Source organism: Bombus vancouverensis, chromosome 13 (genome assembly GCF_051014615.1).
Source record: "Bombus vancouverensis nearcticus chromosome 13, iyBomVanc1_principal, whole genome shotgun sequence".
Lineage (NCBI taxonomy): Eukaryota > Metazoa > Arthropoda > Insecta > Hymenoptera > Apidae > Bombus > Bombus vancouverensis.
Window position 1 is genome coordinate 13,077,007 of NC_134923.1, and position 19,818 is coordinate 13,096,824.

The 19,818-nt window shown below is 38.5% G+C and overlaps 1 protein-coding gene and 1 long non-coding RNA gene across 2 annotated transcripts; one reads left to right on the plus strand and one right to left on the minus strand.

The window, feature by feature from the left end:
- Positions 1 to 758: 758 nt before the first annotated feature.
- On the minus strand, positions 759 to 19,764 carry LOC117159966 (uncharacterized). Its single transcript, XR_013059880.1, has 8 exons — positions 19,654 to 19,764; positions 19,410 to 19,508; positions 8,631 to 8,791; positions 6,475 to 6,744; positions 6,035 to 6,381; positions 2,224 to 5,914; positions 1,014 to 1,136; positions 759 to 862 (listed from the first exon to the last, which is right to left on the minus strand). It is a non-coding gene; the product is annotated as an uncharacterized LOC117159966 (long non-coding RNA).
- Positions 2,387 to 11,870, plus strand: LOC117159937 (osmotic avoidance abnormal protein 3). The gene is made up of 6 exons (XM_033340213.2): positions 2,387 to 2,458; positions 6,061 to 6,839; positions 7,410 to 8,105; positions 8,508 to 9,007; positions 9,393 to 9,891; positions 11,731 to 11,870. The coding sequence occupies exons 1-5, from the start codon at positions 2,387 to 2,389 to the stop codon at positions 9,815 to 9,817; spliced, it is 2,472 nt and encodes an 823-aa protein (XP_033196104.1). The 3' UTR covers positions 9,818 to 9,891; positions 11,731 to 11,870.
- Positions 19,765 to 19,818: the final 54 nt, after the last annotated feature.

The following is a 19,818-nucleotide window of genomic DNA, read 5'->3' on the forward strand; positions in this document are numbered from 1 at the left end:
AAACTGTTTATAATCGTTTGCAAATTTATTTCTTCGGGCTTTTTTACATTTTTCATGATCCTTGTTTTCAATCACACATACTAATATTTCAAATAACTTGCTTTGCTATAATTTTAAGGTTACCGAACTACATATATTGTTTTGTACTAAAAACAATAGCATATCGTTTTAAAACATAAGTAGTTATAATTACGTCTACAACAAAAGCTTGAGAATTGTTCGTCCAATTAAAAGAATGTATATATTTTTGTTGAAAGATTCGGTAATCACTTTCGAATAGTTTTCGTATAATGGGATATTTGGTCGGTTTACAATTTTATAATCTGATGAAATATAAAGTGACAATTAAATGCAATGTTAATATCATATTTATATCCTCATTTCTCTTCTTGTTTAATAAAAACAAACAATTCAGTTTTCATATATTATATAATTAAATGCTTTTTTTTTATTTACCATACAAATTGCTTTGAAAAAAACTAAATTCACACGATTATTTGTTAATTAGTATTAAGATCGATTAACATAATTATCTTAAAGCAACTGTATACAATGTTTCGTAAACTGAGGGAAAACGATAAACTAGACTAAAAAAGTCCAAAATGTATTCAAAATTTAAAACACGTGTGTGTATATATATATATATATATGTACGTAGACAATATTGTATCAAATACAGTTGTATATTTAACTAAATGTGACAAAGGAAAACATATTTTGTATAAAATAGAGAATATTCGACAAATCGATACAAATCGATCTAGTCTAGTCGATTTAAACTTTCCTTACTACTAGGTCAAATCGTAGAGTTCATTCGGTTAGGGGGCCGTCTCTTTATCTACCCTCCGTAATCAGAATTCATCTACATAGCAAGTGCAAATGTAAATGTAAAATACACCGAATGAATTGTACGCGGGCTTAACTTATGTCGCTTTCGTATTTGCCCCAATCTAATATAATCTTTTTTTACTCGAGTACATGAGCGACACCTGCGTATGATTTATGCCACTTACCACACATCCATTAACCTTCTGCACTTGACCTATTTGTATTTCTTGCATGTTTAATCCGATCGATATTTCCATCCAATTGATATCGATATTTGATAGTGCTTGACATGAAATTTTACAGGTATCCTTTAAAAGTTCATAACATAAAAATTTGTTAATTATATATACGCTCAAAATTATACAAATCAATTAATTCATGCAAAATATTCTACCCGTAACTCATTCAGTATACTCTATGCATAATCACGTTAGTTGTATTAACCGGTATTTATGAATATTTGAAACATTCTATTTCTAGTTTATTTATTATTCGTTTTATCTGTCATACGGAATAACGTGAATCTTGACAGCCTGATTGATACTTCAAAGTTGAAGGTCATAGTTAAATTCTCAGAATCAATTCAGTTTCAGTCGACTCCTTGAACTTGAAGAAAGTTAAAATTAGTTTATTAGTTTTTATATTTGATGTTTTTAGAATGTAGTACATGTAAATAAAAATATTATTAAACAAAGGAGAGATATTATTATATGCAAAAATAAAATATTTTTTTAGTTTCTATACTCGATCTATAGGAATGAGAAATTTCTTGGTTAATCAATAATAACTCATTTATTCTAAGAATTTAATTTTCATACAATTCATTACTACTAGGTCTTATAGTTGCCATATGTTTCAAACTATCGATCCCAACATTTCACTTTGTAATGGTCGTTTGTTTATGGTCGTAATTGCGAAATTTTTATTATCAGGTGTTCTTGTCGTATTATGCGTTGTTAAATGGCACATTTGGTCATTTTACGTTCAAATACGATTTTATGAATGCTGGTCGCATACATAGAGGTGGGTTGTACGGCTTAGACACGCTATAATTCGGGGTGATTCAACGCGTAACTGAGTTCAAGGACAACACACACACACACACATTTCGTCGGCAAACGAATGAAATACTTAACGAGCAAAAAGCAATATGTTCCTGAGAAACACAACATCAAGTAATGTCGCCGAAATAATGGCGTCGAAAATTGCACGATATACTTATTAAAATGACGAAAATTCAATCCAATTAGCGATAACATTTTTCGTGACTTTTGATATTCTCATTTAATTTATCGATAAGTTAATTCGGGAAACATAATTTATTAATATATTCGACCGTTCAAATAGTGCAAAAGATACACAGAACTATGCTTTACAACAAAATAAAATGCATACTTAAATGCCCGTCGGTCACCAACTTTTCAACCAAGTATACTATCATCTTCTAATAGCGATCTAACAGTCAAGGTGTAACGACTCTTCTACAATTGTTACGCGTAACGACAATCCTCAAGGCAAAATCTCTTTCTCTGCCTAATCTAGTGTCTTTCGTTTTTAGATGAGCGAGTCTGTGAAGGTGGCTGTGAGATGTCGCCCAATGAACGCTCGGGAGCTCCAGCAGGGATGCAGGGTACGTTCATAGAGGCGGACAATGAACAGCCAGGAGATCGTCGACGCTTCTGAGTTCGTGTCACATGCACCCGCGCCACCAACGTGCGCTATGCACGCTTTCGCTTCTGTTTCTTGTTTTGTTTATTCGTGGAAAGTATGTGGATAACTCGTCATTGTTCTATCGAACGCGTTGTAGCCTAGCGACCGTATCAAAACACGCGAGCAACATGCATGGACACTGTAATTTTTCCGCTAGGAAATTTTTTACGAGATCATCCTCTCTGAATCTTCGAATCTTTGACTCAAGTTCGTTGGATGAATGAATTTCGTCGGATTAAGGATGGTTTTAGTTTTATTAAGTAAGTAAAGTCACCACGAAGATTCTGATTGATGTCTTTTTTCTTTTTTTTCTTTTGTTTCAGATCTTTTACCCTCTATATGCAATGTGGGACGTGTAAGCCTCCAACGATTTTTCGATCGCGTATTTAAATAATTTTGTTTAAATGTCGATGTCTTTTTAAACAAATTTTTAAATATGTCACTTTGAAACCCGTTGGATATCGTGGCAGAGATGCTAATAAATAGCCACGAATTTTTCTAGATCTTTTCGAATGTCCCCCAACAAGCTAAAAACTCGGCTTAGCCTTAAGCTCTCGTCCCACATTGCACAACGCGTTAGTAAAAAGAGAACTGCATTTTTTATTTATTTAAACTGAATAGTTCTTTTTAATATTTTTAACGTCTTGTGGCTGTTAGCAACATGACGTGGCATTGAATGTAAGAATTTTTTAACAAATAGAAACTGTCTGTCTTTAGTGTCGCACAGTGTTTAAATTTTGCTTATAACTGTTATAGCTATTATAATTCTGCAGTAAACCGTAAAGAGCTTGAATTTCTTTCACACCGTAAAGAAGAACAAAAAATTGATCGTATAATATAGGTTATGAATTCGACAATTTACATCGGAAATAAAATAAAGAAATCCCGTTTATCCCATACAAACCAAACGTAATTTTTTAACAATAAAAGAAATTGAAAGAACGGCGAAATAATTAGTTTACCGTAACGTGTATCAACGAGTATATTTCGTTTTTCTACGTATCTAGGAATCCTACACCATCGTCGAAAAGTATCCCAACAGTTGCTTATTACTTGAAATGTAACTTAATTATAACATTATGGAGCTATCTGTTATAAAATATTATGACACGATATTCAACTATTCGCATGAATAAAACTGTAAGTTTCTTTTGCACAAATGCCATGTAATATAATGGAAGAGTTTCGCTATTTGAGAAATTCTCGATTTCAAAATTGTTTAATTTTTAAGATATAGATTAAATAAAAGCAGATCTTCTAACCTCGCAGCTAAATCGCACATCATGCTTACTTCAAGTACCTAGTACATACTATTCCAAAGTTATAATTATATGGAAGAATATAGAAAAATAACAAATATGACAGTTAACTATTAGTTTGTATACTACGTTTGTAACTTCTATACTTTAATAAAAAATCATTTTATCGAGATATTCATAATTTTTCAGGTTTCGATCGACAAGTTTTGAATTATGCGTTGAACGTTTCATGAATATGCATTGCAATTCGTGCGAACCTCGTGTGAACCGAAACCCAGACCAGGTCAAAACACGAGAAACTATAAATATATCGTTTAATAATTAGCGCGGAACTTCTGAAAATCTGAAAATCATTATACCGTTGTTACAAATCGTACACAATATGTGCGTGTATTTATCGCGAATCATACGATCGCACCTACGCAAAGTTACACGTACACGCAGCGTGCACGTGTGCCTCTTGTGGCAGTGTGTCAACCACGTGTGTCGCCGTACATGAACGTAAAAGAGGGAAAAACAAGGAGGATATAAAATTGGTAGCACGACTGTGGCTTTCCATCGATTTGGCATATATTCCGCTTCATCGATAAGCATGTGAATACGTATGTATATAGGCATGTAAAATGATGTGTGCAACGACGCGGTTCGATACCACTATCTATGCATCGTGTATGCACCGATCAGCTTAGCGTGCCTACGTTACCTTCTGAATATCTTATGGAATAGTAAATTTAATGACGACTCACTGTACACGATGGCCCGTGATACATAGTTGCGAGCTACGTTGATGGACGTACGATGAAAGTGGAAAGGGACTTTGAGTCAACACGTGACAGATAGAATAAAAGTTTTCTTTTCTTTTAATTGTATTTACGTTTGTTTTTCATTACTTAAGAAGTATAGAATGTTAACTTTGTTGAAAGAATTCGTGCGCTGTATTCGTTCAATTTTATTAAGTTTGATAATGCATATAGAAACGTAAAATGATTTAAGATACAGGAATTATCAGGAAAAATATTCGTTATTTCATATTTTGCTGTTCGATGCATTCAGAGTATTTATTATGTCGAGTGTTAATTGTTAATTAATATTTTGTTGGATCGTATCCCGCTCTACAATTTTAATTTAATTTTAAGGTAATTTAGTTTCACTTTGTTATATCAGGTTTAACTCTCGACCAACGTTGTTGAATCACGTGTCACTACGGAAATGTTAATCAGAGTACTTGGTTTTAAACTAATCTACATTTGAAATTAACAGGCAGCTGGCTTTTAATTATATCTGCGAAACTTATTTACTCGACGTATCGGACGAAAAATGGGAAAAGAAGCTCGAATCGATAATTTAGTTACAATACTGAAACAGGAAGAAGCGACAATTGCGTTTTATTATTATTTCCGCGAAATTCAATCGATACGAGTACGAACTACGAACTATCGCTAAACCGACGTTGCAAATAATAGCCACATTACACAGATAGTTTTTGCATAACGAGTATAGAATATAACGTGATTGATAAATCACGTCGATCGATTAGTTGTATAAAAAAAATTATATAACTTTAATCGTTTTTGCACGCGTTGCTTGTAAATTACGGGAGTGCAGTTATAGGTTTTAATTTGAAAAGCAAAGTCTTTTGCTCGATCGATATTCCGCTCAGATGAAATTTACAAAAACCCTGTTATTAATAAAGGCAGGAACATTTGTGAATATTTATCCTCCTTTATACGCGTAGTTCGCTTTTAAGAATGGACTAAACAGAAAAATATTTGCACAACGAAAACCTACATGCATGCACACTACGAACTTAAGAAAACATATTTTTCCAAGTCACGGTGTTTCGTAAATGTACAGTGACCTTAATTCACGCTGCAGTATATCGCGCTATATCTGTACTTCGATCTTACGTTATTACACATGATATGATGTGATATTACACTTTCTTGGTTCTAGCCTCTTATTTCTTTTCCGTTCTTCCTCCGATCCTCGTTACTTTTCGCGTCTCTATCCTTTTTCTTTCTCTATTCCCTCTGCGTCTTCGCGTTCTCTCGTTATATACTGCAAACGGTATACTTTGCGGTATACTGGAAACAGCAACTTTGAGAGCTATTAAAGAGCTACAAGCAACAAAGCTGTTAAATCGATTACTAATCATTAGATATTATTAAACTTATATTATTAATAATAAGGAAATTTCATCAAGCTTTACACATCTATCGGTAAACTCGAAAATTCACCTATCGTATTTTTTTCACCTGCGCAGAACGTGGTAACGATCGATTCTGCGTCAAAATGCTGCACCCTCGAGTGTCCAGCAGCCGCAGGCCCCGGAAACGGCAAGGTGTACCAATTCGACGCCGCCTTCGGTCCGGAAGCAACTACAGAATTTGTCTACGAAAACGTTGGTTCGGTCATCGTGGAAGCTGTACTGGACGGCTACAATGGCACGGTGTTTGCATACGGACAAACAGGCTGCGGGAAATCGCACACAATGCGTGGATTCATCGAACGTACTTTAGACCACATCTTCGAGGCCACGTCGACGGCCAGCGCGGAAATGAGATACTTGGCCCTGCTCAGTTACCTGGAAATTTACAACGAACGATTAAGGGATCTATTGCAAGACGGTGGGAGCGATCTGTTGACCTTGAAAGAGGATCCCAATCGCGGGACTTACGTGGCTGGAGGTTTGAGAGAGGTGACGGTGAAAGATGCGGCGGAATGCGCACGACTGGTCGAACAAGGTGATCGAAGAAGAGCCGCTGCAGCTACGAAAATGAACGCAGCTAGTTCCAGGAGTCACGCTGTGTTGACGTTGTCCTTGGAAACGCTGGCCATCAACGAAGAGAGCAGTAAGACTGAGAATCCGGTAAAGAGAGGAAGGCTTCACCTGGTGGATCTTGCCGGGTCCGAGAGGCAAGCGAGGACTGGTGCTACCGGAGATAGACTGAAAGAGGCAGCTAGCATCAATTTGAGTCTTTCGGCGCTGGGAAACGTGATCAGTGCGTTGGCTGCTGGTCATGGCAGACACGTGCCGTATAGGTATGTTGGTAGAGACTGTTAGACGAAATTTTAGAATCGTTAGGATAACGTACTTGCGCGAAGAATACAGGAGAAAAGTCAGTTAGTTTCTAATTTGTACGCCACTTGACGGCCAAAAAGGAATACTTCGATATCGAACGATTGTAAAAAGGGTGAACTCGTTGAGAACTCCAGAGATAAAGTCTCCGTAAAGGTATCATAGGTGACGCAACGCGGCATAGTAGAATCACATCGTTTTTCAAAAACTACATCAGACGTAAGTTTCGTTAAAATCGTCGATTCATAGCCGACGATTGGTTCCTTCCTTCGTTAGTTATGCCGAGTTAGTTAGTTATAACATCGCAACATTAGATAAGATGGTGTAAAAATTTTAGTCGTTGAATAAATTCTTTCTTGCAACGCTTCGCGGATGTATCGGCTGTTCTTTAAAGGTCTATACTAAAGGGATTAATCGTTGTTTAAATCGACGCTCGAAGAAACTCGTATACTCGAGACGATACGAAACATCGCGTAACGAACGCGATCGATCACAAAGTCACTAAACGTTTCCTTTGAAAATTCCCTATCCAGAGACAGCAAGCTAACCAGGCTACTAAGAGACAGCCTCGGTGGAAACGCAAGAACTCTGATGATAGCTTGTATAAGTGGCAGCGACGTGGACGCCGAAGAAACTCTGAGTACCTTGCGATACGCAGCCAGAGCTCGATGTATCAAGAACAAACCTGTCGTCAACGAGGATCCGAAAGATGCTTTACTGAGGCAGTATCAATTAGAACTGCAACGTCTAAGGAAGTTGATCGAGTCGAACGATCAGTCGCTCGTAAAAGAGATAGCCGCGAGGGCAGAAATCGAAGACGAAGAGAGTATCGAGCAACGAGAATACAGCGAACATGTGAAAAGATTGAAGGAGGAGTGCGAACACTCCAATCTGTTTGCTCAGAAGCTTCGAGAGGAATTGCAGGCTATGAAGATTCGCTACGAAGCTGGTACTATCGGCGATACGAGGCCCAAGCCTGTTTCTCAGCAGCCGATGGACGAACAGGACGTGGAACGGGAGGAAAGGCGAAGGAAGAAGCGAGAGGCGGCCATGCAAGAGGTATTGAAGAGACTGGAGAAGCTAACTATCGGAGGAGAGGAGCAAGGAAATGCCGAATTGAGGAGACGACGAGAAAAAAGAAGAAAGAGGCTGGAGGCTCTCGCTTCGGCTCTGGAGACTAGCGCTCAGGAAGGAAACGGAAGCGTGTTCCAGGTGTATGGTCAACTCCGGTTAGTAGTTTGAACGTGCGAAAGCTGCGTCGAATATGTACGCACGAAACGGTTCGTGCAATTGAAACGTACGGCGTATACCTCTTTGTTCGTCCAAGTTAGAGAGAAACGTTAGCAGGAAGAGACGAATAAATTTCGTTCGGTCGATTTACGCTATTGGATTCTATCCTTTTAACAATTCGTACGATGAAATCTAGATTCTAGATTTTCCGATTCTACCAAGTTTCAAGAAACTCGAGTATTTACACGCAGTATTGATAGTATAATTGAAAATAAAATATACGATAGAACGTAGTTTAACGGTAGTTTGCCTGGTATTATTACGAAGAGTACGTTTAAACGTTTCGAGATCATATATCATATGTATCTTTCTATTCGGCTAAAATTATATTCCCAACGTAGATCGACGGAAGATGCGCTAAAACGAATGGCGAAACGAGCGAAGCAACTCGAAGCGGAAGCAGCCGATCTCCAAGCTTGCTGGGACGCGGAGCGACGCGATCTTTTGCGCAGAGAACTGCTTACCTCGCAAATATGCGACGCGATGGTTCCTCATCTTCGACCCGGATGTCCGTTTCGCGATGTCGCTGCCGTCAGATCCACGGCCACTTGGAGCGACGAGCTGGGTCGTTGGAGATTACCGGACGCGACGCCACGTATTTCCCTTCCTCCAGCGTCGTTGGTGCCTAAAGACAATACACAGTACAACGTAGTGCCTTCCAAACCGGATCTTAACAATAATAGCAATAACGAGGATAACGCGGACGAGATGGACGTGGAAGCTGAGAACGAGGAGAGCAGCGAACAGGAACAAGCGAAGAAACTCGATATCGTTGACACGTACTTCCGACGAAATAGGATCGACAAGCTCCTAGCTCACGCGAGAGAAGCAAAAACTTTTGGTAAGCAGCGATGTAAAAGCGATGAAAATTTATCGGTCGTTGTAACGTAAAACCGTTGAATCCGTCGATGCGTGACGATCCCGACCGGTCGAGCAAAATCGGAAAATTATTTTATCGTTATTTTATCGTTTTGAAGATCGTCTAGGTGCGAACGCCGGCTTTCCTTATTTTTCTCGTTACTACACGCCGCACGCCACGACAACGTGAACGATAGAGTCTCGCGAACGATCCGTAAGGGCATACATCGACGGATCGACCTAAGAAGCTCGTTGCTTCGAATCTAGAAATCTATTTCCTCTTGCAAACGCGTACGCGACTAGCAAATCCGGAAAACAGAAATCCTACGTAACAAACGACGAGATAAACGATGATAACCGCGTTGTAGAACCGGGCAGCCGACTCAGCAGATCAGTTGGTTCCGAGGAAAGCGTTCCTTTTGGAGGCAATCGTCTTCAACTGAACGCCTTAAATCTGCAAAGTAGCGCGCCAGTGATCGGCGACTTGGATGGTTACAGGCCAACGCAACGTCTACCGACCGGACGAACGAGCCGACCAGGTTGCACGTTGGAAGAAAATTCGATAAATAACAAAAGTTGTCTCGTTAATCAAGCGATAAGGCGGAATCCTCCTCGAATCTTGGAGGCGTTGCCCTCGCAGCGCAATCTCCAAGGTACGAACGGTGCCTTCAAGTTTGGAAATAAAGCCACGTCGGACAGAATATCCGACAAACTATCGTCGGCATTCGTTCGCGACCAAGCGGATGACGATCGTTCGACGCTGGTCGAACACGCTCGTTCCCCCACGTATTGAGATCGAAGGTACAAAGCCACCGCGACAGTTGGCAACTGCGGACTAGGACGACATCGGTGGGAGACGCGGATGAGGTACTCCTACTAATAGTAGTTACACCAGTAGCTGCTTTAGAATCAGTCGATTTTTCTTATCAGATTCTACGTATATACGTATTTCATCTTTCTAGCGTCAAATTCGTATAATCGTACTAATGCGCGTACCACCGTACGCGGATACGAGATTCGATAGGCTTCGACTTAATTAATTAGAACGTTAATACCGTAATGAATACATTTTGCCGCCACTATGCACGTACTATTTATCGTATGTCCCATTCCAGGTATTACGATATGCGATATACTTTAAATTGAAATTATCAGCACAAGGAAAGAGGTAGAATCTAATTAGAAATTTATCGTACGTAGTAAAAAATTCTTTATCTCGGATATTTACGCACGTTATACGTCGTATCCTATACATTTTTCTAGTTTCGATACGTAGATACACGGAAAACAGACATCTACGCTTTATTTCTAAACAATTTTGATCTTAAACTTTCCTTGCATTTTTCAGCATTTTTATCTTCGTTTTGTTTATATTCGCTTTAACGATTATTCGAATATTGCCTCTGTCTCGTATCGTAGTTTTGAAATTTTCGTTGCCGTTTTACATGTACGCGTTTGAAATTTATACACCGTAACGCTCATAACTCTATTCCGTTATCCAATTATTCGACAGAAGTAAAAGTTTCCTTTACGCGAAATACGCGAAATTACGTGGTTCTCACGAGAAACGATGCAAGAATAAACGAGATAAGGTGTACGTAATATTACGAGTCGCTCTCGTTCTCTTTCACGATGAAAGAGACCTTGATCCGTCCACTGATCTTATATAGGTTTTAATTTGAACATTTTGCGAACAGGCTTGGGTGAGTGACATTTGTATAAGAGGCGTCCCGCCTGTGACTTTGTCGCTTGGAATGTCTTCTGGCACGCCTTTTATACATACGTCGTAACAAATTACGTTGGCGTGTGTCAAGAAATTCTGAAATTTGAGAAGACGTTCGTAATAGACGAAACAAAGCAGACGATTCGCACGTGGTGGATAATAATTCGAATTCTAACGATACTCGGACGTAAACCGACCTCGTTAGACTCGGGATTTTGCTGACAAATTACTATCGTATCCTACGAATCGTTTCGCTTTTCGTAATACGAATCAGTCGTTGTACAACGTATATAGCGATAAGATTTGTTTTGCAAATCAACGAGGACGACGACACGAGAGTCACCACTGGGCCAAGGTTACACAGTCGGAGTGCGTTCGTTTCGATATAAAATATATTAGAATTTCTAAATACATGTGCGAACGTTCTGCTATGTAAAAATGTCGTTAATCGCGAGTATCGACGGATCAAGCAGTTACCGAATAAAAAAAAACTGTTTAACCGTCCCCTTCGTATTCCGTAGCAATCTGCGAGATATGTTTTACAGAAATCAAAATAAAAATTCGCGATTAATAAAAGAAAAAGTATTTCGATTGCAACGAGAGATCAGAAATTACGTAAATATTAATATTCGCCTATTAATACGGAGATTAATTCGCAGATTCTCCGTGGCTCTTTCGCTTTCCCTTCTTTCCTATTCTCGCCATTGTCTTCTAATTTCGCAATGATTTACGATCACGTAGATATATTTATTTGACAAGTTCATCTAGATCTCGTGGCATTCGTCCCCGTTAGAGCTCTAAAAGTAACGTCATAAAGGTTACACGCACACGCACACACACACAGTGTTACGCAACATCTTGGCCCGTGGAATATATCGACAAAACCAGTCTCGTACAAAACATTCGAATTAACGAATTTCTATCTACGAACGTCTAATCTCTCCAAAGATGGCAGAAACGAATTTTCTTAATGCTTGTTACAGGAAGTAGCGTTTGCAGCGTGTATCCTACGAATAGCGATAGCAAGAAATGCCCTTGTGCAACCGGTTTCCATACCTATTTGGTCGGGGATGACGGAGGCCACGCGTCGACTTTACCTTTCGTTGTGGGAAGATAGCGATTTAACCAACGGACCCTCTGCCTTCCACTCCTCTGGTTTTTAACTCGTTAAGGACGAAGCAGCGAAATATCGTGTAAAAGTTGCGTAATTGCGGCAGTATTAAAAAGAGGTAAATAAAGTAAGTTATTATTTTGTCAAGTTAGAAAAAAAAAAAAATCCATCGAAACGATCGTCTCTTGGAGAATGACGGATTTGCAATTTCTTCGAGTTTATTTCGATCCATCGTGTCGCCGCTGTTTTCCGATATTTTTTTTCCTATCCGGTTGCTTTATCCGGTATCTACGATTTCTACTAAAATTAGTCGCTTCAAAAATATAAGTTACACGATCTTTAAACGATCTTTTTACGATCTCTGGTACAATCTTCGACCAACGTACGATAGGATTAAGGCGTCGTTATCGATCTACCATCCAAGACACGTATGCAGATGTAAGCAGAGAATATTCGATCCAATATTCGATTTCGTTACGTTGTCTTTTAGCTTTCGTTTGGAAAGATTAATCTCTCCGCTTTTGTACGCCGACGCCGCTACTTGTTGCTATAAATAGAATTATAGAATAGAATTTAAATCACCAATAATCTCAATTTCTCTCGTTCCTCGCGAACGTTACGCAATCGTCGAATGCTAACAAAACTCGTCAGAAACGAACTTGTCTCTAACGTAATCGTACAAAAGATTTCGTTATCCGTTTTTACATCCAATCTATGTCGATCTATGTCGAACTGCGACTTTAATTGCAAACGACCATCGAGCTGGAACCAACTAGTACTTTCTGTGAAATCCACCGGGCCCAGGGATCGTTGCGCGATTCGACACACTTTTCGAGGAAATCTCGACGCTGGTCGATAATAGAGAAAAGGAAAATGAAAAAAAAGGAAAGAAAGAGAGAAAATTCCGAAATCGGTGGAAACCCGAAGCAGCTGTGATTCGATTCGGATTCGAGTAAACTAACGGAAACCAATCTCGAAAATCGACTAAAATGAAATCGGCTTTCGAACCGTGCTATAAATTTAGAGACAATTAATTATATCGTATCGACAAGGATCGTAGGACTATGCTTCGGTAGTGCATACTATAGATCGTTGTCCGAGCTTTCCATACGTACGTTTCCATACGTAGGTACAAAGAAACGACGCTGCTTCGATCTCTACTCCGTGGCAGCGACGCAACTTTTGCGCGCGCAAAGTAAAAAAGGAGAAACTTCGACGGTAGTCGTTGTAATTACACGATGACGGAAAACTCTGTACAGTCGCGGTTATCTAGCGTTCGCAGCAACCCTTTTTTCCGATTAGATACTGACTTATCGTTCCTCGATAAAGATCGTTGCGAAATATCCGCCTTAGAAGAGAGATTTCAGATGTACCAGGCGGCGGTTTTCACCTGACACACGCGCGCCGCTAAAAAGTGCCAGAGAAAGAATCAAAGTTGCTAAAGTCTGTCTGCGATCCATCTACGACAATGCTATGAAATTTTTGTACGCGAAGCTTTGTTCGAGCGTTACGCGGTCGTAAGTAGAAAAAGAGGCGAAATAAAAGGAAAAGTTTATAAACGAAAGTGTATTATGGTTTCCGTCGTTCGCTTTAGAAATTAATTGCCTCTTTCTTACAGGGCACCGTAACGGAATAACTTTTTTATTTTTTTCTTATTTTCATTATTGGAAAGTGCTGCATCGTTTTTCGTAAAGCGTCCTGTTGCTTCGTGTATGCGACATGGAAACAAGGAATTCGTTATAAATCAACATTTTCGCATGCCGATATTTCCGATTTTGATAATTTTAATAATCGACAAATAGTTTCTTCCGACGTGAGAATCGATACCAATTCGCGATACGCAGCCCCGTTATCAAAACGAACCGAAGCGAAAGACGAGAACGGTGTCAAAGATCGTATCCCCTCGAAGCTTTTAGAGAAATTTCACAGCCAGCCACGCCAACTGATCGAGCAACCAGTGACTCTCTCCTAAAACCTTTACTTTCCATTGAATCTCCGGAAAGAGGAAACACGGAATAGAGGGGAAATTATAAAAAGTCTATTATAAAAACATTCAAAAATACCTATGACGATTTTTTTCTGAAAAAAACCTAACAAACGCGGTTTACTCGTTATATGCGTGTAAATAACCAGCATTTCCAGTTAATTTTCTTTCAAAATACGTTTGTCAACGTTAATCGGAAATTAATTGCCGTTCTCGAGTCAACGTAACGACGATAATCTATAATTTCGCAACACGCTCTTGTATCGCGGTAACATTAACGTGCCTCGTACAAAATACGCCCTTTTAAACGAACGAACATCGTTGTTCCAAGTGAAAGACGATTTAGTTGGTCGTGTTCGAAACGTCGTAGTACGTTTCGTGTGATAAAACCGACACGTAAGTATCTTCGTTGAAGAAAATAAAAGTGGCCTTGAATACTGTAAAACTAACGATCCGAAAAAAGAATACAATTTCTCCAGCTTTCTTCAACGTCGAACGCAACTTTTTCCCCCATCCTCTCGATAACTCAAGAAACGAAGAAACATTCGTCGAGTCAAGATCAAATATAAATTAACTTTAAACCGTTTCACAGCGTGAATAGTAGCCGTTAGATATACGATAATTAGTTCTACGGTATTGTGTATCTTCCATCTGTATAACTTCTCTAATTTTTATATGCTTTGCCAGACACGTTTCAAACTTTGTCGCTATAATCACGATACGCCTGGATACGCAACGGATGCCTCGTTAGTGCGCTAATGGGATTTCAAAATATTTCGTATAACGCGTATATATGCAACAAGTTTCTAAGAGCGTTCGAATACTTTCGCGAGCGTACTCTACGTACGATTAGGTTTCTTGGGATGTCATTAACGTTCGTTGCTCGTTATACGCTTTGTATAATATTTTACCTCGCGCTCTACTAGGAATCCGTAACGCGCAAAACAAACACGATCCTTCCTACGATCGTTTCCCGCGATACTCGGTGTCGTAGAACTGATAAAACATGCTGCGAGACTCGGAACAACCGTGTATTATTTATTGGCTAACGAAATCCATCCGAAATTACTCGTAATCGAGTGAAACGGTCGTAAAGATTGGAAAAAAGTGTGGCGAATGTGCTCGCCCGTTCCAACGTTCGGAGAGAACGAAAGCGAATGAGCTCACTCGTTCGAACATTCGGAGAGAACGAAAGCCAATGATGGAAAAAGCCAGCTTACCGTACACATGTGTACAACGGCGATGGCTCACTTTTACTTTCTCTGTTTTGCACGAAACGCAAAATAGCGGCCGCGAGGCTGGTAAATGCCGCTTCAAAAAGCAGTCCGCTTTCCCTCTCGTCCTGTCTCCGGATATCGAAACATGGCCGCCTCTCTTAAAATCCTTTGTCGTTTCTCATCCTTTCGATCAACGTTTCGCGACACTCGTCGTCCGTAGATCAGCCATTCGAACCGATTCTTTCGATTTGCATTATTTTTCAAAACCACTGATTACATCGGCGATTAGTAGATTACGATAGTAATCGAAAGTTCCATATAGACTCGAGAAGGTAAGATAGAGGCGAGCAGCGAGCATATTTAACGTAGGATCTTTCCTTTTCCCTGTTGAATTTTCATTTATTTCCTGTTGTCCATTGTTTATCGTTTGTTGTCATATTCGCTACTAATAATTAATGTTTCGAAATTTTAAATATAGGTATTTATCTTTGAAAATAGGAAGCAACTTTAAAACCCCTAAAAAATTCGAAACACTCACATTCGCGATTTACCAAATTAGACAAAATTTCCAATTTCTATCAAACTTGGAACCCCATTACCCTTAATAGAGTCGGCGTCGTACTTTCCACCGTTCAATTCTGTTTCGAGGAATTGCAAAACGTATAACGAACTAAATCACTCTAATAAGCGTACTTGATTTGTTACCGTCGTGAGATTGCAAAATACGCAACTACAACGTTCCCTTATCCCATTAATTGCGCTACATACATGTACATATATCGTGATAAAAAAACTACATTTTATTATATACTTTCCTATTTCTCTTTGTAAATATTTAATTCCCAAATTTCTTAAGATCGACGTTTCAACGACAGCAGCACTTGAGTAAAATGAAAATGTTTAAATATTAGACAATTATATGCGTTTAAGATGAAATCTAATAGTTGTTTAAGCAGTGGTTTAACATATTTAAGACGAGACTCGATAAATTTAACAAATCGACGAGATCCACGTTTTTATCTGCGGTTTCACAAACGGTTTTTGCTAAATAAATGTACGTGCATATCTGGTCAAATCTATTATACGTAGATAAAACAATTCGAAAAGAAATAAGCAATGAAAGTGGATGTGATACGTCTTTTACGAAATAGCTGTATCTTTACCTAGCTATATACCACGGTAGAAGCTGGTAAATATAAATGGCTAAAATAAGCAAATTGTCAAGGCTATATAGGCATTTGTCACGGATACATTCGTTAACTGGTTAATAAACTCGCTCTGGCGAAAAGCGATAGTATATTTACCTTAACCGAAGAAAACAGACGTTTCTCGTGTTACCATCGTATGTATCCCTAGTACACAGTTACTTTCCACACGTGGTGTTATTTCGAGGTTATGTCGTCGTTTAAAGGTTAAAAATATTAACTTGGCATAGATAAACGTCGAGAAAAATCGGTCCCATCGTGAATTCTCGTATATCGTCGCGATTATGTCGCGCATCCTGCATCGGTCTCGAGTTCAACTGGCGTGTTTCATCGCCTTTCGTTCGACGTCTCTCCCCTTTCCTCTATAATCGCGGAAAACAACATTTCCCGGAGCAGGGAATATCGGCATCGTGCAACGCGAATCAGAGCAAAGTAGAGCACCGATCTTGTTACTCACCGTAATTCACGCGAAACCGTTGCTACGCGAGCCTCTTCCACGAGGAGCACGATTTGAAATTGACATTGTGATCGTTGCAACTGCTTTAAACAAGTTTTTCCTTCGCTCGGAATGGACTTTCTACGACACATGATTCACTACGCACGTAAATATTCAGCTTCGGAACGAGTATATTCGCACGAATATGACAAATTCTTAGCGAGAAAAGTGACAAATGATTACAATTACGTAATTATTTAGCATCGGTAACGAATAATTATAATCAACAAAGAATGTAAAATAATAATCATAGGATAAACTAAAACGATCGATTGAAAATTTACGAGGATAATTAATTATAATTCGCAATTATAGTTCGCGATGTAACCTTTTAACCACACACATATATTGGATAAATAAAATCAATTATGCATTCGTATGAATTGTAAGGTATTTTTCGATTAGACTCTTTCTTATAGCAGCATATATCAAAAACGAAGAGAATGGCAAACCGGAAATCTGTAGATATAGCTATAGACTGTTGTGTTAGGCTAACGTCGTAATTAACTTCCGCAGAGGTTAAACGACTAGTTGATAGACGTCTATCGAATCATGATAAAAATACAGTTGCAGGATTCGCTTGTTTTCTTAAATAAAACATACTAATTAAATTAATTCTCGTATTCTTACAATAAATGATTCAAAGTATGCATACATGTCTAATTCCCAACACCTCTAAATAGTAATTTTCGCCTTTCTTTTCTAAATTATACTTCCCAACAACACTGTACAATCATATAAAAATATCCACGCTTTATCTAATCGTAATTTCCAAATAATGCCTGTATATATATAGAAAGATATTTCTGAACACAGCGATCTCAGGGTATCAGATGACCTCTAAAACGTTTTTCTCTTTAATTCGCAATAATATCGTGTACTATTCGCTAATGCAAATAAATACCAACTCTCAGATTACATATATCGAACTCTCGTGTAACAATTTTTCCTCGTCGATATTGAACATCTACAAGCTATAATATATGTCTCTATAGAGTCATTTGTATTTAAAATATCTGTTAACATTATCGACAACATCGATGTTATTGCTGATTGAGAAAAATATTTTCAAAGATATACATCAAAGTCGCTTGATCGTTCGACCACGAATTCCAAGCGTCGTACGATCACGAAGTTTTAAGGAGACAAAGTCGGCAAAGTCGACACGGAGAATGCCGCCGAGGTCACTGTACGCTACGTCCGTTTATGTGCACCATAGCCTGTATACTATACGATCATAAGAAAAACAGAAACGCCAAGAAGTATAGATCTATGTTCTATTTCAAACATGACCAACGGTCAATTATCGCGACTTGTTACAGTTACAAGTGGCAACGATCTTACTCCATGCCCCCCCCCTCTCGCTATTCATTTATCTGTTGTATCTAAATATCTGCTATTATATACTTCGTTCTTTAAAGCAGCCATTACGAGACGTCGCGCCGCATACAACGCTTGTGCCTAAAATAAGAATTAGTCAGAAGCTAACAGCTAACCGAAAGGTCCAAAGAATTAGCGGCGTAACTGGTACTGATATTTCGCTCTTGACTATACGAGTTCCAACCAACGATTCATAGCATAACTAATAGGGGAGACGGGTGAAAGAAGCGGAGAGGCCAGAAAAAGATTACGGGGAAAGAAGACAAAGAATATAAGTATTTATATACATATGGGAGACGTGTGTTTAATATATGTATACACGCACACATCAACGTTATCTTTAGAGAGAAAGAGAGGAAGGCAAATACAGTTAAGTAGCGGCACTTTGATCCACAAATGTACCGCGTGTTCAAGTTTCAAGCAAGTCGCAATACGGTCAATGATTCATACTTGCCATTAATTAATTGACGACATAATAAAATTTCCTATATGCAATATCGACAAACTAAAAAGAAGTTTTGTAATCTCAAACTAAAATATCGAACAATATCGATATACAAATTCTTATTCGTTGGAAATATTTGACAATAAAATTATGAAGTAAAAATACAAATTATACGCATTTCAATTAATACGAGCGTAATCTTTCTAGCAAAAACTATTTTCTTTCTAACTCACTAATGTTTCTCTGGAATAACCGTTACGTAAGAAACGTTTGTAATTGTACTCAAAATTTAGGATAAAATTTATCATATTTTCCTTAGTCAGTACCCCTATATTGCACAATTTACATTACATACATTTGCTTACGAAAGTATTTGAATACGTACAAAATTTGTACGTCCATATTATATATGCGTTATATAAAAGATTTTGAAACTTCATTAGCACTGTACGAGATGAAACACGGCTGTCACAACAAATTTCTCGACAACGAGTCAACTACAAGTTTCTCGACAAAAATCTTCGAATTCGCTAAATCTTTCATAGAATTCGTTATATAAAAAATGTCAACATTTTGAGAAAATTTATAGATCGTCTCGAGATTACATTAAATTGAAATATAGTCGGGAAAGATCAATAATAGTTTGTTAATAATTTACGGAGAGAACAGAATGTTCCTTAATCGGAATTTCATATTCCATTCGAATTACAGAACGATACGTTTATAGCGCATGCTTATAGTAGCTCACAAGCCATGTTGATCACTTCCATAAATTAATATGTAAGAGAAAATAACAATAGCGTGCATTGTTTTTTAAAATTTACCTTGAAATTTATGGTTGTGTTATGTTCTTACTCTTGCGATAAATAAACTCATGAAGATAGGCCCTTTGCTGTCTGAAATGTTCAACACTAATTACGTCCCTGGGAAATGAAATTAAAAATTTCATAAAAAATGGTCTCGGTTATTCTAGCGGCCGAGAGGCTCGCACACGATTATCGATATCACAGATATCCGTCAAGCAATAATGGCAATGTCAACAACATAATATAGATAATATTATCGTACTTTATCGTACGGTACAGTCTGCTCGCCTAAGCGCTGCGCACAAAGGGATCTATGTTAGAGTTGGTCCGGAACGAGCGTGGCGGAACTAGCGTACCAGGAGAGCGCATTTTGGTATCTGAGATCGGCGGCTCGGAAAAATGAGTGACGCACGGTCGCAGTCGACGA